General features: G+C 41.8%; 2 protein-coding genes across 2 annotated transcripts; both read right to left on the reverse strand.

Annotated features, from left to right (window-relative positions):
• Positions 1 to 3,791: 3,791 nt before the first annotated feature.
• On the reverse strand, positions 3,792 to 8,965 carry LOC139370122 (zinc finger protein 771-like). Its single transcript, XM_071109446.1, has 2 exons — positions 8,300 to 8,965; positions 3,792 to 5,042 (listed from the first exon to the last, which is right to left on the reverse strand). Exons 1-2 carry the CDS (start codon positions 8,718 to 8,720, stop codon positions 4,267 to 4,269), a joined length of 1,197 nt encoding a protein of 398 aa, XP_070965547.1. The 5' UTR covers positions 8,721 to 8,965; the 3' UTR covers positions 3,792 to 4,266.
• A 7,853-nt stretch (positions 8,966 to 16,818) lies between these two features.
• LOC139370211 (zinc finger protein 431-like) lies at positions 16,819 to 22,268 on the reverse strand. The gene is made up of 4 exons (XM_071109557.1): positions 21,881 to 22,268; positions 17,476 to 18,013; positions 17,249 to 17,383; positions 16,819 to 17,011 (listed from the first exon to the last, which is right to left on the reverse strand). The coding sequence occupies exons 1-4, from the start codon at positions 22,266 to 22,268 to the stop codon at positions 16,840 to 16,842; spliced, it is 1,233 nt and encodes a 410-aa protein (XP_070965658.1). The 3' UTR covers positions 16,819 to 16,839.
• Between the last annotated feature and the right edge of the window lie 1,707 nt (positions 22,269 to 23,975).

A 23,975-nucleotide genomic window follows, 5' to 3' on the forward strand; every position in this document is an offset into this window, starting at 1 on the left:
CGCCAATTACAACAAGTGTAGACATTACCGTGAAATGCTTTACTTACAAGCTCTTAACCAACAGTGCAGTTCAAGAAGATTTAAGAAAACATTTACCAAATAAACTAAAAATTATTATTATTTTTTTTTAAAAGTAACACAGTAAAATAACACTAACGAGGCTAGGTTAGTCGAGGTTAGTCGAGGTAATTTGTACATGTAGGTAGGGGTGAAGTGAGTATGCATAGATAATCAACAGCGAGTAGCAGCAGTGTACAAAACAAACAGAGGGGGTCAATGTAAATAGTCTGGTGGCCATTTGAGTAATTGTTCAGCAGTCTTATGGGTAGAAGCTGTTAAGGAGCCTTTTGGTCCTAGACTTGGCGCTCCGGTACCACTTGCCATGGGGTGACAGGAAGCTCGGCCTCAGTGATGTACTGGGCCGTACGCCTGTATTTTATTTTTTATTTAACGAGGCAAGTCAGTTAAGAACAAATTCTTATTTACATTGATGGGCTACCGGAGAACAGTGGGTTAACTGCCTTGTTCAGGGGCAGAATGGCAGATTTTTACCTTGTCAGCTCGGGGATTCGATCTAACAAGCTTTCGGATACTGGCCCAACACTCTAACCACTAGGCTACGTATCGGCTTATGGCCAGATGCTGAGCAGTTGCCATACCAGGCGGTGATGCAACCACACAGGATGCTCTCGATGGTGCAGCTGTAGAACATTTTGAGGATCTGGGGAGCCATGCCAAATCATTTCAGTCTCCTGAGGGGGAAAAGGTGTTGTCGTGTCCTCTTCACGACTGTCTTGGTGTGTTTGGACCATGATAGTTTGTTGGTGATGTGGACACCAAGGAGCTTGAAACTCTTGACCCGCTCCACTACAGCCCCGTCGATGTTAATGCAGGCCTGTTTGGCCCACCTTTTCCTGTAATCCACAATAGCTCCTTTGTCTTGCTCACATTGAGGGAGAGGTTGTTGTCCATCATTGTCAGTGATCAGGCCTACCACTGTTGTCATCAGAAAACTTAATGATGGTGTTAGAGTCGTATTTGGCCACTCAGTTGTGCGTGCACAGGGAGTACAGGAGGGGACTAAGTACACACCCCTGAGAGGCCCCAGTGTTGAGGATCAGCGTGGCAGACGTATTGTTGCCTTCTCTTACCATCTGGGGGCGGACTGTCAGGAAGTCCAAGATACAGTTGCAGAGGGAGGTGTTTAGCCCCAGGGTCCTTAGCTTAGTGATGCTATGGGCACTATGTTGTTGAACGCTGAGCTGTAGTCAATGAACAGCATTCTTACATAGGTGTTCCTTTTGTCCTGGTGGGAAAGGGCTGTGTGGAGTGCGATTGAGATTGCATCATCTGTGGATCTGCTGGGGCGGTATGCAAATTGGAGTGGGTCTAGGGTATCCAGGAGGATGCTGTTGATGTGATGACCAGCCTTTCAAAGCACTTCATGGCTGCCGACGTGAGTGCTACGGGGCGGTAATCATTTAGGCAGGTTACAGACAAAAATACTCCTCAGCACCCGCCACCCTCAGACAATCCCACAGGTGAAGAAGCCGAATGTGGAGTACCTGGGCTGGTGTGGTTACACGTGGTCTGCAGTTGTGAGGCCGGTTGGACGTACTGCCGAATGCTGTAAAACAACGTTGGAGGCGGCTTATGGTAGAGAAATGAACATTAAATTCTGTCAACAACTCTGGTCGGCATTCCTGCAGTCAGTGTGCCATTTTCACGCTGTGGTTTGTGACAAAACGGCAGATTTTAAAGTGGCCTTTTATTGTCCTCAGCACAAGGTGCACCTGTGTAATGATCACACTGTTAAATAATCAGCTTCTTGAAATGCCACACCTGTCAGGTGGATGGATTATCTTGGAAAAGGAGAAATGCTCACTAATAGGGATATAAACAAATTTGTGCACACAATTTGAGAGAAATAAGCTTTTTGTGCTTTTTAGCTTTTCGCTATTACAAGGTGGACACTTATCCGACCAAGCTATTTCAACTTAAATGTTTTTTTATTGATTTTCAAAAAATAAATAATAATAATTTTAAAAAATTCACTAGGAAGTTGTGGGGTAGGAGGATGTGTAGATCAATGGAGAAAAAAATAATATTTGAATGCATTTTAATTCCAAATCAAAACAAATAAAATTGTATTTGTCACGTGCGCCGAATACAACAGACCTTACAGTGAAATGCTTACTTACGAGTCCCTAACCGACAGTGCAGTTTCAAAAAAATACAAGTAATTAAAGAGAATTCCAAGCAATAAGGCAACAAAAGGTGAATAATTTGAAAGGCGTTGCAGACTCTCCATAGGTAATATACGACAATGGACTCTGTGTTTTCTGTTGGACTCACAGGGGGCTACATTGATTCTATATGCTATTTTCTCCATTGTTTATATTTTTGTTGGTGGCTCACTCTGATATTTGTGTCTTACAGAGTGTGACTTTAAGGGAATACTGTGTTCACATCTAACAGAGTGTGACTTTAAGGGAATACTGTGTTCACATCTAACAGAGTGTGACTTTAAGGGAATACTGTGTTCACATCTAACAGAGTGTGACTAAGGGAATACTGTGTTCACATCTAACAGAGTGTGACTTTAAGGGAATACTGTGTTCACATCTAACAGAGTGTGACTTTAAGGGAATACTATGTTCACATCTAACAGAGTGTGACCTTAAGGGAATACTGTGTTCAGAGATGTTGGCTTTAAAGGGGCAATCTGCCGTTGCTACATCCATTGTTGGACTGATACATTAATGATATGTACCCCTTGATTCTTCAAGAATATAACTGACTTTTTGTAAAGGTGGCATCCTATGGACTTATACATGAATATGTATCTATTGATTCTTGACAAATATAACTGACTTGTAAAGGTGGCATCCTATGGACTTATACATTAATATGTATCTATTGATTAGAAGCAATGTTCCATCATCTAGTGGAAAGCCTTCCCAGAAGAGTGGAGGCTGTTATAGCAGCAATGTTCCAACATCTAGTGGAAAGCCTTCCCAGAAGAGGTGGAGGCTGTTATAGCAGCAATGTTCCAACATCTAGTGGAAAGCCTTCCCAGAAGAGTGGAGGCTGTTATAGCAGCAATGTTCCATCATCTATTGGAAAGCCTTCCCTGAAGAGTGGAGGCTGTTATAGCAGCAATGTTCCAACATCTAGTGGAAAGCCTTCCCAGAAGAGTGGAGGCTGTTATAGCAGCAATGTTCCATCATCTAGTGGAAAGCCTTCCCAGAAGAGTGGAGGCTGTTATAGCAGCAATGTTCCATCATCTATTGGAAAGCCTTCCCTGAAGAGTGGAGGCTGTTATAGCAGCAATGTTCCAACATCTAGTGGAAAGCCTTCCCTGAAGAGTGGAGGCTGTTATAGCAGCAATGTTCCAACATCTAGTGGAAAGCCTTCCCAGAAGAGTGGATGGAGGCTGTTATAGCAGCAAATCGGGTGCAACGCCATCTGCCCCTTTAAAGCCACACTCTGTTAGTTACAAATGTCAGAGTGAGCCACCATAGCAAATATCAACAACGGAGAAAATACCACATAGCACACGATTATGTGTAGTGCTGGAGGAATGACGCACACAGATACAAACACACACAGAAAGAAAACACAGCCAGAGTTTGAAAATTAGAATTTAATCACAGAGCATCTACATTCAAACAGACAAACTCTACTTTTAAACTGACATACGCAGCCAGAGGTTAAAAAAGTTTAAATCAGGTCTACATTCAAACTCTACTTTCCAACTGACAGACTGTCACGCCCTGGTCTTAGTATCTTGTGTTTTCTTTATTATTCTGGTCAGGCCAGGGTGTGACATGGGTTAATTATGTGGTGTGTTTTGTCTTGGGGTTTTTGTAGGTTTTGGGATTGTGGTATAGTGGGGCTGTCTAGAAAAGTCTATGGTTGCCTGAAGTGGTTCTCAATCAGAGGCAGGTGTTTATCGTTGTCTCTGATTGGGAACCATATTTAGGCAGCCATATTCTTTGAGTGTTTCGTGGGTGATTGTTCCGGTCTCTGTGTTAGTTTGCACCAGAATAGAAGGTTTAGGTTTTGTATTGTTCATATATTTTATTAAACATGTATTGAAATAACCACGCTGCATTTTGGTCCGCCTCTCCTTCGACGGAAGAAAACCGTAACACAGACACCATATTCAGTTCATGAGTTTAAATAAAAAAACATACAAATGTAATTTGGAAAGTGCTTTATACGGTTTGATTTCATGTAGCATAAACACAAAAGCACAATTTCTCAGTCAAAAATATGAGACAAGTGTGGGAGCAGTATGTGTGTTCTCTCATGAACTTTCAGTCCATTTGATGTGTTATATTCCTTTCCACACTGGGCGCAGTGGTATGGCTTCTCCCCCGTGTGTGTTACCTCGTGGTCTTTCAGGTGCCCTAACTGGGTAAATATCTTCCCACACTGGGAGCATTCGTAACGTTTCTCTCCGCTGTGGATTCTCTCATGCTTTTTCAGTTGCTGAAACAAGGTAAATTTAATTCCACAGTGGGAGCAGTGAAAAGTCTTCTCCCGCGTATGTCTTTTCTCGTGCCTTTTCAGGTACTGTAAATTCCTAAAACTCTTGTCACAATGTGAACAGCGGAAAATCTTTTCTACGGAATGTGTTTGCTCATGGTTTTTCAGGGACCCTGATGTGGAAAAACTCTTTCCACACTGGGAGCAGGGGTAAGGCTTCTCTCCTGTGTGTGTCCTCTCATGTGATTTCAGGTCCCATAACCGGGGGAAACTCTTTTCACACTGGGAGCATTGGTGGGGCTTCTCTCCTGTATGTTTTCTTACGTGATCTTTCAGGGTCCCTAAAGAGGTAAATCTATTTCCACATTGAGTGCAGTGGTAAGGCTTCTCTCCTGTGTGTATTCTTTCGTGTGATTTCAGGCTTCCTAACCTAGAAAAACTCTTTCCACATAGGGAGCAGTGGTGTCGTCTTGCTGGTTTAGACGTCTCTGGGTCTGGTTCCCCTGAAGGACTCTTCCCGCTGTCAGGATGAAAGTCTAGTCTCTCTCCTGCCAAAGACAGACAGTATTTAGTAAACAGGGAGACCTGGGCCCATATTCACAGAGCATCTCATTGTAGGAATGCTGATCTTTCCATACAATCTAATTCATTATTATATAAAAGTCAATGCGCTTTTCAGCACGCTTTGTGGATATGAGCCCCGAATAAAACCTCCACATCTTCACAACATATCTAACTGTCTTCTCTGAGGTTTAATCCAGACTAGATCGCTCAATAACCTGAGGTCATTAAAAAAATAAAAATAAATATCCAGAATAATCAAATGAGCAATATGATTCTGAATGGTCTTAATTCTGTCCCCTGAAAAGGCAAGACTTCAACCAAATGTCATGAAATCAGACATGAGATGGTTGTAATTAAAGGATATATGATGCAGTACCATAGAGATTTCACTCAGATCAGTCTGTCTTACCTTATAGCTAAAATACGAAGGACCTAACAACACCATAGATATTTCACTCAGATCAGTCTGTCTTAGCTTATAGCTAAAATACGAAGGACCTAACAACACCATAGAGATTTCACTCAGATCAGTCTGTCTTAGCTTATAGCTAAAATACGAAGGACCTAACAACACCATAGAGATTTCACTCAGATCAGTCTGTCTTAGCTTATAGCTAAAATACGAAGGACCTAACAACACCATAGATATTTCAATCAGATCAGTCTGTCTTAGCTTATAGCTAAAATACGAAGGATCTAACAATACCATTGAGATTTAAAAAAACAAATAACGCAGAATTTCAAACCTGTTTGTAAGATTTCAAATATCGATCAAAATCAAACCTTTTTGTCTTTTGATCAATGACCAAGATATGTCTGTCTCATGGTAGAGTGGGGTATGATTGGCAGAAAGGGTAAACTTGGATCTGATTCTAGACGTGCCACTCTCATCATCCTATGACCTTCATTGAAGAGGTATGCTAAGACGTGGTCTTCCTGTCCGGGTTGGCACCCCCCCTTGGGTTGTGCCGTGACAGATCTTTGTGGGCTATACTCGGCCTTACCTTAGGATGGTAAGTTGGTGGTTGAAGATATCCCTCTAGTGGTGTGGGGGCTGTCCTTTGGCAAAGTGGGTGGGATTATATCCTGCCTGTTTGGCCCTGTCTGGGGGTATCGTTGGATGGGGCCACAGTGTCTCCTGACCCCTCCTGTTTCAGCTTCCAGTATTTATGCTGCAGTAGTTTATGTGTCAGGGGCTAGGGTCAGTCTGTTATATCTGGAATATTTCTCCTGTCTTATCCAGTGTCCTGTGTGAATTTAAGTATGCTCTCTCTAATTTTCTCTCTCTCTCTTGGAGGACCTGAGCCCTAGGACCATGCCTCGGGACTACCTGGCCTGATGACTCCTTGCTGTCCCCAGTCCACCTGGTCATGCTGCTGCTCCAGTTTCAACTGTTCTGCCTGCGGCTATGGAACCCTGACCTGTTCACCGGACGTGCTACATGTCCCAGACCTGCTGTTTTCAACTCTCATGAGACAGCAGGAGGGGTAGAGATCCTCTGAATGATCAGCTATGAAAAGCCAACTGACATTTACTCCTGAGGTGCTGACCTGTTGAAACCTCGAAAACCACTGTGATTATTATTATTTGACCTTGCTGGTCATCTATGAACATTTGAACATCTTGGCCATGTTCTGTTATCTCCACCCAGCACAGCCAGAAGAGGACTGGCCACCCCTCATAGCCTGGTTCCTCTCTAGGTTTCTTCCTAGGTTCTGGCCTTTCTAGGGAGTTTTTGCCTAGCCACCGTGCTTCTACATCTGCATTGCTTGCTGTTTGTGGTTTTAGGCTGGGTTTCTGTACAGCACTTTGTGACATCAGCTGATGTAAGAAGGGCTTTATAAATACATTTGATTGAAGTAGTAGCTGGGAGCTTGCGGTGTCTGCTATCTAAACAACACAACATTATCCCCACCTCTGGTTAGACACTATTGGCTTTAAAAGCCAAGCCTTATACAATATCTGCCAATTAATTTCCAGCAATATCGCCCCTGTCTGTCTCTGTGGTACGCGTGTTTGTCTATCACTCTGCCTGAAGCAAGTTGATGTCATAACCGTTTTGTGGGTTGATGGAAATACTTTCCCCAACATTTTCTCAGTTAAACGTTAACTGCAAATATGCAAATAGTACCTGGCAGAAGTATATCATGAGGAAGTGTATAATTTGTATCCATTATTTGCATAACTTTGTCATGAAATGAGTAGCAGCAGTACAGAACCATCGGTAGAACGGCTCATTAGATGGAACATTCCTCACTCGCTCGACAGGCAATTAAAGGGGCAGATGAACAATTAAAGGGGATGTCAGTTTTCTTCCAGACCTATTTTTTTTTTTATTCTAACGTGATTTAACCATTGACAAATTCTCAGAACATCCAGTTTCGTTGTTTCTCTATAAAACAATTGTAATTTTGAATGAAAAAACAAACAAATCTAAAACCAGAAAAGTAAAACAGAGAAAAAATAATTTGGGAAAGTAAAAAACAAAATCACAGATTTTATAGGGCCCCCATTAGAGTTGTTAATTAACGAATATTTTACCCGGTATATTGACAGAAAACATAGTGCACTACAATCTCTTGTACACTAAGGACCTGGGGGAAGAGTTGGCAACATAGTGTACAAGAGAAAGTAGGGTACTAAAAACACAGGAAGAGCTGCAGCTTCCCCAGTGATTTTACCAACACGCTGCTCCAAGACAGGAGAGGGGAAGTTTCCTCAGTGGTTTTACCAACACGCTGCTCCAAGACAGGAGAGGGGAAGTTTCCTCAGTGGTTTTACCAACACGCTGCTCCAAGACAGGAGAGGGGAAGTTTCCTCAGTGGTTTTACCCACACACTGCTCCTGGTCAGGAGAAGGGCAGCTTCCCCAGTGGTTTTACCCACACACTGCTCCTGGTCAGGAGAAGGGCAGCTTCCCCAGTGGTTTTACCCACACACTGCTCCTTGTCAGGAGAAGGGCAGCTTCCCCAGTGGTTTTACCCACACACTGCTCCTTGTTAGGAGAAGGGCAGCTTCCCCAGTGGTTTTACCCACACACTGCTCCTGGTCAGGAGAAGGGCAGCTTACCCAGTGGTTTTACCCACACACTGCTCCTGGTCAGGAGAAGGGCAGCTTCCCCAGTGGTTTTACCCACACACTGCTCCTGGTCAGGAGAAGGGCAGCTTCCCCAGTGGTTTTACCCATGTGAGAAGAAGAATGTGCCTAATTGGAAGCTAGAAAAACATTAAGACTGTACTCACTGGTGTTCATCAGAACTCCAGTCTCGTCTTCTTCCTCCTCCTCCAATGTGACAGTAATCTCCCCCTCTTCCTTCATTTCAAAAAGTTGCTCCTCTTCTTTCAATGTGACAGTCACCTCCTCCTCCTCTTTCACTACAAACACGGCACCCTCCTCTTTCTGTTCATTCCCCTCCTCTTTCACTCTGAAAGCTTCTTCCTCTTCTTTCACTGTAACATCCTCTTCTTCTTTCAATGTTGAAGCGTCCTCTTCCTTCACTGTAACGTCCTGTTCTTCTTCTTTCACTGTGATAGCTTCCTCCAATTCCTCTTCTTTTACAGTAAATTCTTCTCCTTTCACGTAAATGTTCAGCCCTGGAGCTTCTTTCTCCGTCCAGCAGACCTCATTTTCTTTAGCAGAGGAAGAGTACTTTAGTGAGCTCATGTTCGGGGACGTGAGCTAGCTAGCTATTTAGCATTAGCGACTAGCCTACTGCTGGGCTAACTTAACAAGCCAGATAGTTGATAACGTAAATATGAACTTAAACGGAGTAACTAGTACATACATATACAGTGTGTTTAAAACACTGTGATTAATATACACTAAATTAGTCCAAAGAGCTTCAATTTATCATGTTTGCTAGCGAGTTACCGAGATGGTTGTTGAAGAAACCTCCCGTCCCGTCCACTAGATTTTACGTCACTCGAGAAACATCACCTGAAAAAGAAATCACATCGCCATCTGCTGACTGGAGTTGGAAACGCAGTTTAACAAACAAAAATAATTCTGCAAACAACGTCAAAACAAATAATTGTAAAAACAACCAGACGTGTTTTCTCTTTAGCTCTTACAGATAATAATTTTCTCTAGGTGCGCGTAGAAGCTGAATGTATGGTGGCTAGTGGTGCGCGGGTCAGCTGATTGTTCACCCGCAATTGATAATCGCTCATCCGCAACCGCCCGACTACATGTGAAAAAGTGAAAATCTGAGGCACGTACACAACCCTAACCCGCTAATATTAGGAAATACGCCGTAGACTACAGTCAGATTTTTTTTTTAAATTGACAGGGGGTACATTATTTTTGTTTGTTTGCCTGATTAATATTGTAATGAAACAGGCAGGGAGCAGGTCTCGAACCTTCGACCTTCTAGCCCGAAGTCCGGCGCGCTATCGACTGTGCCGCAAAAGCTTGCTCGAACGGCGGTGTCAATTTCCGCGATTATAAACCCAGGGTCGTTACAATATGTTCCGGTTTACAATTCTCAACATTTTGGTAAGCTATTTGTTAGGCTCGTCAACTTGTCTATAATTAGATACATCAAATAAAATACAATCACATACAGATATTTAGCAGACGCTATTGAAGGGTGTAGCGAAATGCTTGTGTTCCTAGCTCCAACAGTATAGTTGTATCTAACAATTCACACGTCTAAAAGTAAAATAATATAAATAAGAAATATATAAATATTAGGAAAAGCGATGTCAGAGTGGCATTGACTAAATACAGTAGAATAGAATACAGTATATACATATGAGATTAGTATTTTTTTATTTCACCTTTATTTAACCAGGTAGGCTAGTTGAGAACAAGTTCTCATTTACAACTGAGACCTGGAGTAAAGCAGCATGCAAACATTATTAGAAGTGGCTTGTGTTCCATTATTAGAAGTGGCTCGTGTTCCAGTGGCTCGTGTTCCATTATTAGAAGTGGCTCGTGTTCCAGTGGCTCGTGTTCCAGTGGCTCGTGTTCCATTATTAGAAGTGGCTCGTGTTCCAGTGGCTCGTGTTCCAGTGGCTCGTGTTCCATTATTAGAAGTGGCTCGTGTTCCATTATTAGAAGTGGCTCGTGTTCCATTATTAGAAGTGGCTCGTGTTCCATTATTAGAAGTGGCTCGTGTTCCAGTGGCTCGTGTTCCGTTATTAGAAGTGGCTCGTGTTCCATTATTAGAAGTGACTTGTGTTCCATTATTAGAAGTGACTCGTGTTCCATTATTAGAAGTGACTCGTGTTCCATTATTAGAAGTGACTCGTGTTCCATTATTAGAAGTGACTCGTGTTCCATTATTAGAAGTGACTCGTGTTCCATTATTAGAAGTGACTCGTGTTCCGTTATTAGAAGTGACTCGTGTTCCGTTATTAGAAGTGGCTCGTGTTCCGTTATTAGAAGTGGCTCCTGTTCCGTTATTAGAAGTGGCTCGTGTTCCGTTATTAGAAGTGGCTCGTGTTCCGTTGTTAGAAGTGGCTCGTGTTCCGTTGTTAGAAGTGGCTCGTGTTCCGTTATTAGAAGTGGCTCGTGTTCCGTTGTTAGAAGTGGCTCGTGTTCCGTTATTAGAAGTGGCTCGTGTTCCGTTATTAGAAGTGACTTGTGTTCCATTATTAGAAGTGGCTCGTGTTCCATTATTAGAAGTGGCTCGTGTTCCATTATTAGAAGTGGCTCGTGTTCCATTATTAGAAGTGGCTCGTGTTCCATTATTAGAAGTGGCTCGTGTTCCATTATTAGAAGTGACTCGTGTTCCATTATTAGAAGTGGCCAGTGATTCCATGTCTATGTATACAGGGAAACAGTCTCTAAGGGTTTGAGTTGCCAGGTGGTAGCTGGCTAGTGATGGCTGTTTAACAGTCTGATGACCTTGAGATAGAAGCTGTTTAACAGTCTGATGACCTTGAGATAGAAGCTGTTTAACAGTCTGATGACCTTGAGATAGAAGCTGTTTTTCAGTCTCTCGGTCCAGCTTTGATGCACCTGTGCTGACCTCACCTTCTGGATGATAGCAGGGTGAACAGGCCGTGGCTCAGGTGATTGATGTCCTTGGTGATATTTTTGTCCTTCCTGTGACATCGGGTGCTGTAGGTGTTCTGGAGGGCAGGTAGTGTGCCCCCCGGTGATGTGTTGGGCAGACTGTACCACTGTCTGGAGAGCCCTGCAGTTGCGGGCGGTGCCGTTGCCGTACCAGGTGGTGATGCAGCCCAACAGGATGCTCTCAATAGGTTATCTATAATAGTTTGTGAGGGTCTTAATGGCCAATACACATTATTTCAGCCTCCTGAGGTTGAAGAGGGCCTTTTGCTCCTTCTTCACCACACTGTCTGTCAGGATGGACCATTTCAGAGTGTCAGTGATGTGTACACCGAGGAACTTGAAGCTTTCCACCTTCTCCGCTACTGTCCCGTTGATGTAGATAGCGGCGTGCTCCCTCTGCTGTTTCCTGAAGTCCACGATCAGCTTCTTCGTTTTGTTGACGTTGAGGGAGAGATGAATTTCCTTGCACCATTCTCACTTCCTCCCTGTAGGTTGTCTCGTCATTGTTGGTAATCAGGCCTACTATTGTTGTGTCGTCTGCAAACGTGATGATACAGTTAGAGGTGTGCATGGCCACACATTCATGGGTGAACAGGGAGTACAGGAGAGGGCTGAGCATTCACCCTTGTGGGTCCCCTGTGTTGAGCATCAGCAAAGTGGAGTTATTTTCCCCTCAATCTACACACAATACCCCATATGGACAAAGCAAAAACAGGTTTATATACATTTTTGCAAATGTGTAAATAAAACCCCCCTGACATATCACATTTACATAAGTATTCAGACCTTTTACTCAATACTTTGTTTGAGGCACCTTTGGGAGCAATTACAGCCTAGAGTTTTATTGGGTATGACGCTACAAGCTTGAAACACCTGTATTTGTGGAGTTTCTCCCATTCTTCTCTGCAGACCCTCTCAAGCTCTGTCAGGTTGGATGGGGAGCGTCCCTGCACAGCTATTTTCAGGTCTCTCCAGAGATGTACGATCGGGTTCAAGTCTGGGCTCTGGCTGGGCCACTCAAGGACATTCGGAGACTTGTCCCGAAGCCACTCCTGCGTTGTCTTGGCTGTGTACTTAGGGTCGTTGTCCTAAGCAATCAAGAAGCTTTCTGTACTTTTCTCCGTTCATCTTTCCCTCGATCCTGATCCTGGTTTCCCTGTCGCTGAAAAGCATCCCCACAGCATGATGCTGCCACCACCATGCTTCACCATAGGGATGGTTCCAGGTCTCCTCCAGACGTGATGCTTGGTATTCAGGCCAAAGAGTTCAATCTTGGTTTCATCAAATGTTATTGGTCACATACACATGGTTAGCAGATGTTATTATGAGTGTAGCGAAATGCTTGTGCTTCTAGTTCCGACAGTGCAGCAATATCTAACAAGTAATTTAACAATTTCACAACAACTATCCAATACACACAAATCTAAGTAAAGGGAGTAAGAATATATCCATATAAATATATGGATGAGCAATGAGCGAGCGACATAGGCAAGATGCAATAGATGGTATAATATACAGTTGAAGCCGACTTCAAGTTTACATACTTATGTTGGAGTCATTAAAACTCGTTTTTCAACCACTCAACCAATTTCTTGTTCACAAACTATAGTTTTGGCAAGTCGGTTAGGACATATACTTTGTGAATGACACAAGTAATTTTTCCAACAATTGTTTACAGACAGATTATTTCACTGTATCACAATTCCAGTGGGTCAGAAGTTTACATACACTAAGTTGACTGTGCCTTTAAACAGCGTAGAAAATTCCAGAAAATTATGTCATGGTTTTAGAAGCTTCTGATAGGCTAATTGACATCATTTGAGTCAATTGGAGGGGAACCTGTGGATGTATTTCAAGGCCTAACTTCAAACTCAGTGCCTCTTTGCTTGACATCATGGGAAAAATCAAAAGAAATCAGCCAAGACCTCAGATTTTTTTTGTAGACCTCCAGAAGTCTGGTTCATTTCCAAACGGCTGAAGGTACCACGTTCATCTGCACAAAAATAGTACACAAGTATAAACACCATGGGACCACGCAGCCGTCATACCGCTCAGGAAGGAGACACGTTCTGTCTCCTAGAGATGAACGTACTTTGGTGCAAAGAGTGCAAATCAATCCCAGAACAGCAGCAAAGGACCTTGTGAAGATACTGGAGGAAACAGGTAAAAGTAAAAGTATCTACAGTGGGGCAAAAAAGTATTTGAGTCCCTGGAGGCGTAGTGTGTTACTGATGGTAGGCTTTGTTACTTTGGTCCCAGCTCTCTGCAGGTCATTCACTAGGTCCCCCCGTGTGGTTCTGGGATTTTTGCTCACCGTTCTTGTGATCATTTTGACCCCACGGGGTGAGATCTTGCATGGAGCCCCAGATCAAGGGAGATTATCCGTGGTCTTGTATGTCTTCCATTTCCTAATAATTGCTCCCACAGTTGATTTCTTCAAACCAAGCTGCTTACCTATTGCAGATTCAGTCTTCCAAGCCTGGTGCAGGTCTACAATTTTGTTTCTGGTGTCCTTTGACAGCTCTTTGGTCTTGGCCATAGTGGAGTTTGGAGTGTGACTGTTTGGGGTTGTGGACAGGTGTCTTTTATACTGATAACAAGTTCAAACAGGTGCCATTAATACAGGTAACGAGTGGAAGACAGAGGAGCCTCAAAGACAAAGTTACAGGTCTGTGAGAGCCAAAAATCTTGCTTGTTTGTAGGTGACCAAATACTTATTTTCCACCATAATTTGCAAATAAATTCATTAAAAATCCTACAATGTGATTAATGGATTTTTTTCTCATTTTGTCTGTCATAGTTGAAGTGTACCTATGATGAAAATTACTGGCCTCTCTCATCTGTTTAAGTGGGAGAACTTGCACAATTGGTGGCTGACTAAATACTTTTTTGCCCCACTGTATATCCACAGTAAAACGAGTCCTATATCGACATGACCTGAAGCCACTGCTCCAAAACCGCCATAAAAAAGCCAGACTACAGTTTGCAATTGCACATGGGGACAAAGATCGTACTTTTTTTGAGAAATGTCCTCTGGTCTGATGAAACAAAAACAGAACTGTTTGGCCATAATGACCATCGTTATCTTTGGAGGAAAAAGGAGGATGCTTGCAAGCCGAAGAACACCATCCCAACCGTGAAGCACGGGGGTGGCAGCATCATGTTGTGTGGGTGCTTTGATGCAGGAGGGGCTGGTGCGCGTCACAAAATAGATGGCATAATGAACTAGGAAAATTATGTAGATATATTGAAGCAACATCTCAAGACATCAGTTAGGAAGTTAAAGCTTGGTCGCAAATGGGTCTTCCAAATGGACAAAGACCCCAGCATACCTCCAAAGTTTGGGCAAAATGGCTTAAGGACAACAAAGTCAAGGTATTGGAGTGGCCATCACAAAGCCCTGACCTCAGTCCTATAGAAAATTTGTGGGCAGAACTGAAAAAACATGTGCGGGCAAGGAAGCCTACAAACCTGACTCAGTTACACCAGCTCTGTCAGGAGGAATGGGCCAAAATTCACGCAACTTATTGTGGGAAGCTTGTGGAAGGCTACCCGAAAAGTTTGACCCAAGTTAAACAAATTTAAAGGCAATGCTACCAAATACTAATTGAAGGTATGTAAACTTCTGACCCACTGGGAATGTGATGAAATAAATAAAAGCTGAAATAAATCATTCTCTCTACTATTATTCTGACATTTCACATTCTTAAAATAAAGTGGTGATCCTAACTGACCTAAAACAGGGAATTTTCACTAGGATTAAATGTCAGGAATTGTGAAAAACTGAGTTTAAATGTATTTGGCTTAGGTATATGTAAACTTCTAACTTCAACTGTCCATATGGGATGAGTAATGCAAGATTAGTAAACATTAAAGTGACTAGTGATCCATTTATTAAACCTGACAATGATTTAGTCTGTATGTAGGCTGCAGCCTCTTATTTGTTTATTTTATTTCACCTTTATTTAACCAGGTGGCCAGTTGAGAACAAGTTGTCATTTACAACTGCGACCTGGCCAAGATAAAGCAAAGCAGTGCCACAAAAACAACAACACAGAGTTACACATGGGATAAACACACATACAGTTAATAACACAATATAAACATTTATATACAGTGTGTGCAAATGTAGTAAGATAAGGCTATAGTGGTGAAATAATTACAAATAATCTCTGTTAGTGATGGCTGTTTAACGGTCTCATGGCCTTGAGATGGCCTTTAATGACCTTGAGATGGTCTCCTGGCCTTTAATGCACCTTGTACTGACCTTGTCTTCTGGATGGTAGAGATTCAGAGAATCTTGTTTCTCATGGTCATAGTCCTTTTGGCAAAGTCCAAGCGGGCTGTCGTGTGCCTTTTACTGAGGAGTGGCTTCCGTCTGGCCACTCTACCATAAAAGGCCTGATTGCTGGAGTGCTGCAGAGATGGTTGTCCTTCTGGAAGGTTCTCCCATCTCCACAGAAGAACTCTGGAGCTCTGTCAGAGTGACCATCGGATTATCAGTCACCTCTCAGACCAAGGCCCTTCTCCCCCGATTGCTCAGTTTGGCCGGGCGGCCAGCTCTAGGATGAGTCTTGGTTCCAAACTTATTCCATTTAAGAATGATGGAGGCCACTGTGTTCTTGGGGACCTTCAATGCTTTAGAAATGTTTTGGTACCCTTCCCCAGATCTGTGCCTCGACACAATCCTGTCTCGGAGCTCTACAGACAATTCCTTTGACCTCATGGCTTGGTTTTTACTCTGACATGCACTGTCAGCTGTGGGACCTTATAGAAATAGGTGTGTCCCTTTCCAAATCATGTCCAATCAATTGAATTTGCCACAGGTGGACTCCAATCAAGTTGTAGAAACATCTCAAGGATGATCAATGGAAACAGGACGCACCTGAGCTCAATATCGAGTCTCATGGCAAAGGGTCTGAATACTTAAGTAAATAAAGTATTTCTGTTTTTATTTTTAATACATTTGCAAACCAGTATAAAAACTTGTTTTTGCTTTGTCATTATGGGGTATTGTGATGTCATTATGGGATATTGTGATGTCATTATGGGGTATTGTGTGTGTAGATTGATGAGGAAAACATTTATTTAATCAATTTTAGAGTAAGGCTGTAATGTAACAAAATGTGGAAAATGTCAAGGGGTTGGAATACTTTCCGAACACACCGTATAAACAAAAGTTGTAGTGTATTTGGCCAGAACTGTATATCATTTAATTTCAAGTTTGAAAATGGATGTAGCAATCACAGATTGCCCCTTTAAAGCCACACTCTGATGTGAACATAATAATCCCTTAAAGTCACACTCTGTAAGGCACAAATGTCAGAGTGAGCCACCAACACAAATATTAACAATGGAGAAAATACTATATAGCACACGATTATGTGTAGTGCTGGAATGACGCAGATACAAAAACACACAGAAAACACAGAGTTTGAAAATTATAATGTAATCAGTATCTACATTCAAACTCACATACTCCATCTTCAATTCAGGTGTTTAAATAAAAAACGAAATGTATTTTGGAAAGTGCTTTATACAATTTGATTTCAAGTGCCATAAACAAAGGCAATATTTCTCAGTCAAAAATATGAGACAAGTGTGGGAGCAGTATGTGTGTTCTCTCATGAACTTTAAGTCCATTTGATGTTTTATATTATTTTCCACACTGGGAGCAGTGGTATGGCCTCTCCCCTGTGTGTGTTACCTCATGGTCTTTCAGGTGCCTTAACTGGGTAAATATGTTTCCACACTGGGAGCATTAATAACGTTTATCTTCGCTGTGGATTCTCTCATGCTTTTTCAGTTGCTGAAACCAGGTACATTTCATTCCACAGTAGGAGCAGTGAAAAGGCTTCTCTTGTGTATGTCTTTTCTCATGCCTTTTCAGGTACTGTAAATTCCTAAAACTCTTTTCACAATGTGAACAGCGGAAAATCTTTTCTACGGAATGTGTTTGCTCATGGTTTTTAAGGGACCCTGATGTGGTTAAACTCTTTCCACACTGGTAGCAGTGTATTTGTATTTGTGTCATGTGATTTCAGGTCTGATCACTGGGTAAACTATTCTCAAACTGGGAGCAGTGGTAGGGTTTCTCTCCTGTATGTTTTCGTACGTGATCTTTCAGGGTCCCGGAAGTAGTAAATCTCTTTTCACATTGAGATCAATGTTAAAGCTTTTCTCCTGTGTGTATTTTATCATGCTTTTTCCATTGCCCTGACCAGCGAAAACCCTTTCCACACTGGGAGCACTGGTAGGGCTTCTCTCCTGTGTGTATTCTTTCATGTGATTTCAGGCTTCCTAACCTAGAAAAACTCTTTCCACACTGGGAAACACAGATCAATGTTAAAGCTTTTCTCCTGTGTGTATTTTCTCATGCTTTTTCCATTGCCCTGACCAGCGAAAACCCTTTCCACACTGGGAGCATTGGTAGGGCTTCTCTCCTGTGTGTATTCTTTTATGAGTTTGCAGATGCCCTAACTGAGAAAATCTCGTTCCGCACAGGGAGCATTGATAGGGCTTTTCTCCTGTGTGTGTCCTCTCATGTGATTTCATATTTCTGTATGCGGAAAATCTTTTTCCACACTGAGAGCACTGGTAGGGCTTCTCTCCTGTGTGTATTCTATTATGAGTTTGCAGATGCCCTAACTGAGAAAATCTCATTTCACACTGGGAGCATTGATAGGGCTTCTCTCCTGTGTGTGTCCTCTCATGTGATTTCATATTTCTGTATGCAGAAAATCTTTTTCCACACTGGGAGCACTGGTAGGGCTTCTCTCCTGTGTGTATTCTATTATGTGATTTCAGGCTTCCTAACCTAGAAAAACTCTTTCCACACTGGGAGCAGTGGTGTCTTCTTGCTGGTTCGGACATCTCTGGGTCTTGTTCCCCTGAAGGACTCTTCCCGCTGCCAGTGTGAGAGTCTAGTCTCTCTCCTGCCAAAGACAGACAGTATTTAGTAAACAGAGAGACCTGGGCCCATATTCACAAGAGCGTCTCATAGTAGGAATGCTGATCTTTCCATACAATCTCATTCATTGTTATATTAAAGTGAATAGTGACGATGGTTCAGCACGCTTTGTGGATACAAACCCTGAATAAAACCTCCACATTATCTAACTGTCTTCTCTGAGGTTTAATCCAGACTAGATTCCTCAATAACCTGAGGTCATAAAAAAATAAACATTTAATCCAGAATAATCAAATGAGCAATATGATTCTGCATGGTCTTAATTCTGTCCCCTGAAAAGGCAAGATTTCAACCAAATGTCATGAAATCAGACATGAGATGGTTGTAATTAAAGGATGCTTCGTAAGAAGCATTTCAAGGTCCTGGAGTGGCCTAGCCAGTCTCCTGATCTCAACCCCATAGAAAATCTTTGGAAGGAGTTGAAAGTCTGCGTTGCCCAGCAACAGCCCCAAAACATCACTGCTCTAGAGGAGATCTGCATGGAGGAATGGGCCAAAATACCAACAAGTGTGTGAAAACCTTGTGAAGACTTACAGAAAACATTTGACCTCTGTCATTGCCTACAAAGGGTATATAACAAAGTATTGACATAAACTTTTGTTATTGACCAAATACTTATTTTCCACCATAATTTGCAAATAAATTCATTAAAAATCCTAAAAGCCTCTCATCTTTTTAAGTGGGAGAACTTGCACAATTGGTGGCTGACTAAATACTTTTTTGCCCCACTGTATATGATGCGGTATCATATTGATTTCAATCAGATCAGTCGGTCTTACCTTATAGCTAAAATATGAAGGACCTAACAACACCATTGAGATTTTGAAAACAAATTACGCAAAGCTTCAATCCTGTTTGTAAAATATAAAATAATGAAATTAGCAGCAGTACAGAAACATCACTAGACCGGCACATTCCTCACTCGCTAGACGGGAAGTTAAAGGGCCAGATTCACAATTAAAGGGCCAGATTCACAATTAAAGGGGAATTACACTCAAAAATAAATCCCCCCCCCCCCAAAAAAGTGTTCTAATGTGATGGAACTATTGACAGACTCATTGCGGTCACGACAATGCCGAAAAATATTCCAAATTAGATCCATAATATCGACAGAAACATGGCAAACGTTTTTTTATAATCAATCCTCAAGGTGTTTTTCAAATATCTATTCGATAACATATCAACCGGGACAGATGGCTTCTTAGTAGGAGCGAGAAAAACAATAGCTGCATTTGACTATTACGCACATATCACTCTGAGAGCCACCAGCTGACCACTGATGCAATGTTGTCGCTCACGCTCATTTTTCAAAATAAAAGCCTGAAACTATGTCTTGTGACACTAGACACATTAGGGAAGCCATAGAAAAAGGAATCTGGTTGATATCCCTTTCAATGGTCAATAGGGATGCATAGGAACGCAGAGGTTTCTAAATAAGAGTCACTTCCTGATTGGATTTTCTCAGGCTTTCACCTGCAATATCAGTTCTGTTATATTCACAGACAATATTGAGTGTTTTCTATCCTAAGCTGTCAATTATATGCATATTCTAGCACCTGGTCCTGAGAAATAGCCCGTTTACTTTGGGAACGTTATTTTTCCAAAAATGAAAATAGTGCCCCATAGTTTCAAGAGGTTAACAATTGTAATTTTGAGAGTAAAAAAATAAACTAACCCTAAAATAAAACAGAAAACATTATTTAGGAAAATAGAAAACATTGTTATATAATTATTATTTTACCAGGTATATTGACAGAAAGCAGTGTACAGTATAAAGGACCAGGGGAAGAGTTGACGATCATAGTTCACTACTTTCTCTTGTACACTAAGGACTTGGGGAAGAGTTGACAACATAGTGTACTACTTTCTCTTGTACACTAAGGACTTGGGGAAGAGTTGATAACATAGTGTACTACTTTCTCTTGTACACTAAGGACTTGGGGAAGAGTTGACAACATAGTGTACTACTTTCTCTTGTACGCTAAGGACTTGGGGAAGAGTTGATAACATAGTGTACTACTTTCTCTTGTACGCTAAGGACTTGGGGAAGAGTTGACAACATAGTGTACTACTTTCTCTTGTACACTAAGGACTTGGGGAAGAGTTGACAACAGAGTACAAGAGAAAGTAGTACACTATGTCATCAACTCTTCCCCAGGTCCTTAGTGTACAAGATACATTTATATTTTGTCCCTCTGTGTTTCATCATTTTCTTTCACTTCGCAAGAGACTGAATGTATCTCACAGGAGAACGCATCCGAGGGAAACAGCGCCCCTCTGTCTCTGTATGTGTAGGCCATCTATCTGATGCTGTCTGGTCAAAAAGAGTATGACATTGTTGCCGCTCCGTAGCATAAAATGCAAGTGAAGCCAGCGAGCATTTGGTCACCCTTGATTAAAAAAAAAGTATACAAATAATAGAAAATCAGCATTGATCTGAACTGAGTTCAACTGCTCCTGGCGCACCAAAAACAAGTGTCAAGTGGAGCCAGTTTGCATTTGGCATCACACCTATCAAATCGCATCAAGAGCATATGTCATTAACAGACAACATTAATTTTTGCATCTCGTTGTGTTCTTGTCCTCCAGTCAGTGGCTGGCAAGCTAGCAAAAAAATGGTCCCTTTCCTAAATTAGCTATGGATGGAGATAGGGATTTGTCCTTGTGGTTTTACTTAAATTCTCCGTACTGGCCAATGATTATAACGTTTATTCTGATCCAACTATTCATTCAAACATTGTGCCCCCTGGACAGGTAACCTAGGACAACCAAAAATACAAATGTGTATTGTATTACAGAGTGCTAGATGATTTAGTCTACATGAAAAGAGGAGGATGGCATTTGTGTTTCTCTACAAGTAGGGTGAGTCAACATGTTTTTCCTACTTGAACGAACGCCAACCCTGATGTCCTTGCCGTGTCTGAATCCTGGCTTAGGAAGGCCGCCAAGAATTCTGAGATTTCCATCCCCAACTATAACATTTTCCATCAAGATAGAATTGCCAAAGGGGGAGGAGTTGCAATCTACTGCAGAGATAGCCTGCAAAGTTCTGTCATACTATCCAGGTCTGTACCCAAACAGTTCGAGCTTCTAATTTTAAAAATGAATCTCTCCAGAGATAAACCACGAACAGACAGAGCTGAAACTTCCCTGCTTGACATGTATGAGGAAATCCTAGTTGAGAATTAAACGACTGAACAAATTAACAACGAAACAGCACAGCAAGTAAGTGAAATAATTCGGTTTTGATTTTTTTACTGGTAAAGGGGACATACGTAAATGCCAACAAAATAACTTTTTGTGTCAGTGTGTTTCACCTATTTAACTAGAACGCTTAAAAGGCAGATACAATTTTAAATATCACTTATCGGTATCAGTTTTTTTGGCAAGGAAAATATTGGATATCGGTATCGACCAAAAATGTTTTACCCATGCACCCCTCCTAGACAGGAGAAGGGCAGCTTCCCCAGTAGTTTTACCCACGCACCACTCCTAGACAGGAGAAGGGCAGCTTCCCCAGTAGTTTTACCCACGCACCACTCCTAGACAGGAGAAGGGCAGTTTCCTCAGTGGTTTTACCCACTCACCACTCCTAGACAGGAGAAGGGCAGCTTCCCCAGTGGTTTTACCCACATGAGAAGAAGAATGTGCCTAATTGAAAGCTAGAAACAAAAAAATGAGTAGCTCGTTACATGTGTCATTTTTAAAAAGTAGTTCTCACGCTAGAAAAGGTTGGAGACCCCTGATCTAACGTGAAAACACATTTACGGTGGTAACTGTAGAACATCGGTAGAATGCCCATTTAAAACCACACATTGGTTCAACAACAGACTCTCCTCCTCCAATGTGACAGTAATCTCCCCCTCCTCCTTCATTTCAAAAAGTTCTTCCTCTTCGTTCAATGTGACAGTCACCTCCTCCTCCTCTTTCACTACAAACACGGCACCCTCCTCTTTCTGTTCATCCCCCTCCTCTTTCACTCTGAAAGCTTCTTCCTCTTCTTTCACTGTAACATCCTCTTCTTCTTTCAATGTTGATGCGTCCTCTTCCTTCACTGTAACGTCCTGTTCTTCTTCTTTCACTGTGATAGCTTCCTCCACGTCCTCTTCTTTTACAGTAAATTCTTCTCCTTTCACGTAAATGTTCAGCCCTGGAGCTTCTTTCTCCGTCCAGCAGACCTCATTTTCTTTAGCAGAGGAAGAGTACTTTAGTGAGCTCATGTTCGGGGACGTGAGCTAGCTAGCTAGCTATTTAGCATTAGCGACTAGCCTACTGCTGGGCTAACTTAATACCAAACCAGATAGCTGATAACGTAAATATGAAATTAAATTGATTAACTAGTAAATAAATATACAGTGTGTTTAAAACACCAAGGTTCATATAAAAATGGTATTAAGAGCTTCAATGTTTCGGTTCTATGTTTGCTAGTACAGAGGTTGTTGAAGAAGAATCCCGTCCACTAGATTATACGTCACGCAAGAAAAATTACCTTAAAGACTCACATCGCCATCTGTTGACTGGAGTGGGTAACGCAGATTGCCCAATAAACCCTTGCTCACCAGAATGTCATCCATCGACAATGCTTCAATCTAATTGACCTCGGTAAAATTCTCTGTAATCTCTGCTTCTTTCGCAGATCAAAGACGTTTAGAGACTTGAGAGAATATACAATAAAAAAATAAATATTTTCTGTGCAACATTTCCAAATGTCATCAGTTTGGTCGGTTTTAAGGAAACAGAAAGCTGTGAAAACGACCAAACATGTTTCTGATAAGATTACAGTTCGGCTGGGATGCATATTGTATGTGGTTGAAATACATTGTTGTCTAGGTCACTGATTAGTAAGGAACTCCCCTCACCTGGTTGGCTAGGTCACTGATTAGTAAGGAATTCCCCTCACCTGGTTGTCTAGGGCTTAATTGAAAAGAAAAATCAGAAATTCTGGAGCCCTATTTTGACAGTAAAATATAACAAAAAATAACCTAATTGTCAAGCCAAAATTCATGACAATCACTGAATGAGCTTTCATATCAATATTTTCTGAATCATGCATTCCTGCGTTGACTTGTTAGATGTAAAACGTATTTATTAAATACCATCTCGGTATTTAATAGCTGTTAAGCAGGGGTCACCAGGGGGTCACCAGAGTTTCATGCATTTAAAAAAATGCCTTCTCTAAAATAATTTAATGCATTTTCTTTGTCATTTTACACAACTGGAGACATTAGAATGATATTTTTTTTAATACCACACAAAATAAAGAAGTTCCCACTGGGGAAATAGTTTTATTCAGTTAGCACATACACGGGAGAAATGCCTTTCCAATGTTCCCACTGGGGAAATAGTTTTATTCAGTTAGCACACACACAGGAGAAATGCCTTTCCAATGTACTGCTCCCACATGGTGTACCAATAACCATCTGGGTTTATACTACTCCTACATGATGTAATAACCAGCTGGGTCTATACTGCTCCTACATGATGTAACAATAACCATCTGGGTCTATACTGCTCCTACATGATGTAATAACCAGCTGGGTCTATACTGCTCCTACATGATGTAACAATAACCATCTGGGTCTATACTGCTCCTACATGATGTAATAACCAGCTGGGTCTATACTGCTCCTACATGATGTAACAATAACCATCTGGGTTTATACTGCTCCTACATGATGTAATAACCAGCTGGGTCTATACTGCTCCTACATGATGTAACAATAACCATCTGGGTCTATACTGCTCCTACATGATGTAATAACCAGCTGGGTCTATACTGCTCCTACATGGTGTAATAACCATCTGGGTCTATACTGCTCCTACATGATATACCAATAACCAGCTGGGTCTATACTGCTCCTACATGGTGTACCAATAACCAGCTGGGTCTATACTGCTCCCACATGGTGTACCAATAACCAGCTGGG

Source organism: Oncorhynchus clarkii, chromosome 17, assembly GCF_045791955.1.
Source record: "Oncorhynchus clarkii lewisi isolate Uvic-CL-2024 chromosome 17, UVic_Ocla_1.0, whole genome shotgun sequence".
Taxonomy (NCBI): domain Eukaryota; kingdom Metazoa; phylum Chordata; class Actinopteri; order Salmoniformes; family Salmonidae; genus Oncorhynchus; species Oncorhynchus clarkii.

Bases quoted from the DNA above. Each gene is read 5' to 3' on its own strand.
- LOC139370122 (XM_071109446.1), bottom strand. From the start codon at position 8,720: ATGAGCTCACTAAAGTACTCTTCCTCTGCTAAAGAAAATGAGGTCTGC. The intron at 5,043-8,299 runs GTGAGTACAGTC...TGTCTTTGGCAG, and splicing joins TGGAGTTCTGATGAACACCA to GAGAGAGACTAGACTTTCAT.
- LOC139370211 (XM_071109557.1), bottom strand. From the start codon at position 22,268: ATGAGCTCACTAAAGTACTCTTCCTCTGCTAAAGAAAATGAGGTCTGC. The intron at 18,014-21,880 runs GTCTGTTGTTGA...TGTCTTTGGCAG, and splicing joins TGTCACATTGGAGGAGGAGA to GAGAGAGACTAGACTCTCAC. The intron at 17,384-17,475 runs GTCAGGGCAATG...GAGTTTTTCTAG, and splicing joins TGTGGAAAGGGTTTTCGCTG to GTTAGGAAGCCTGAAATCAC.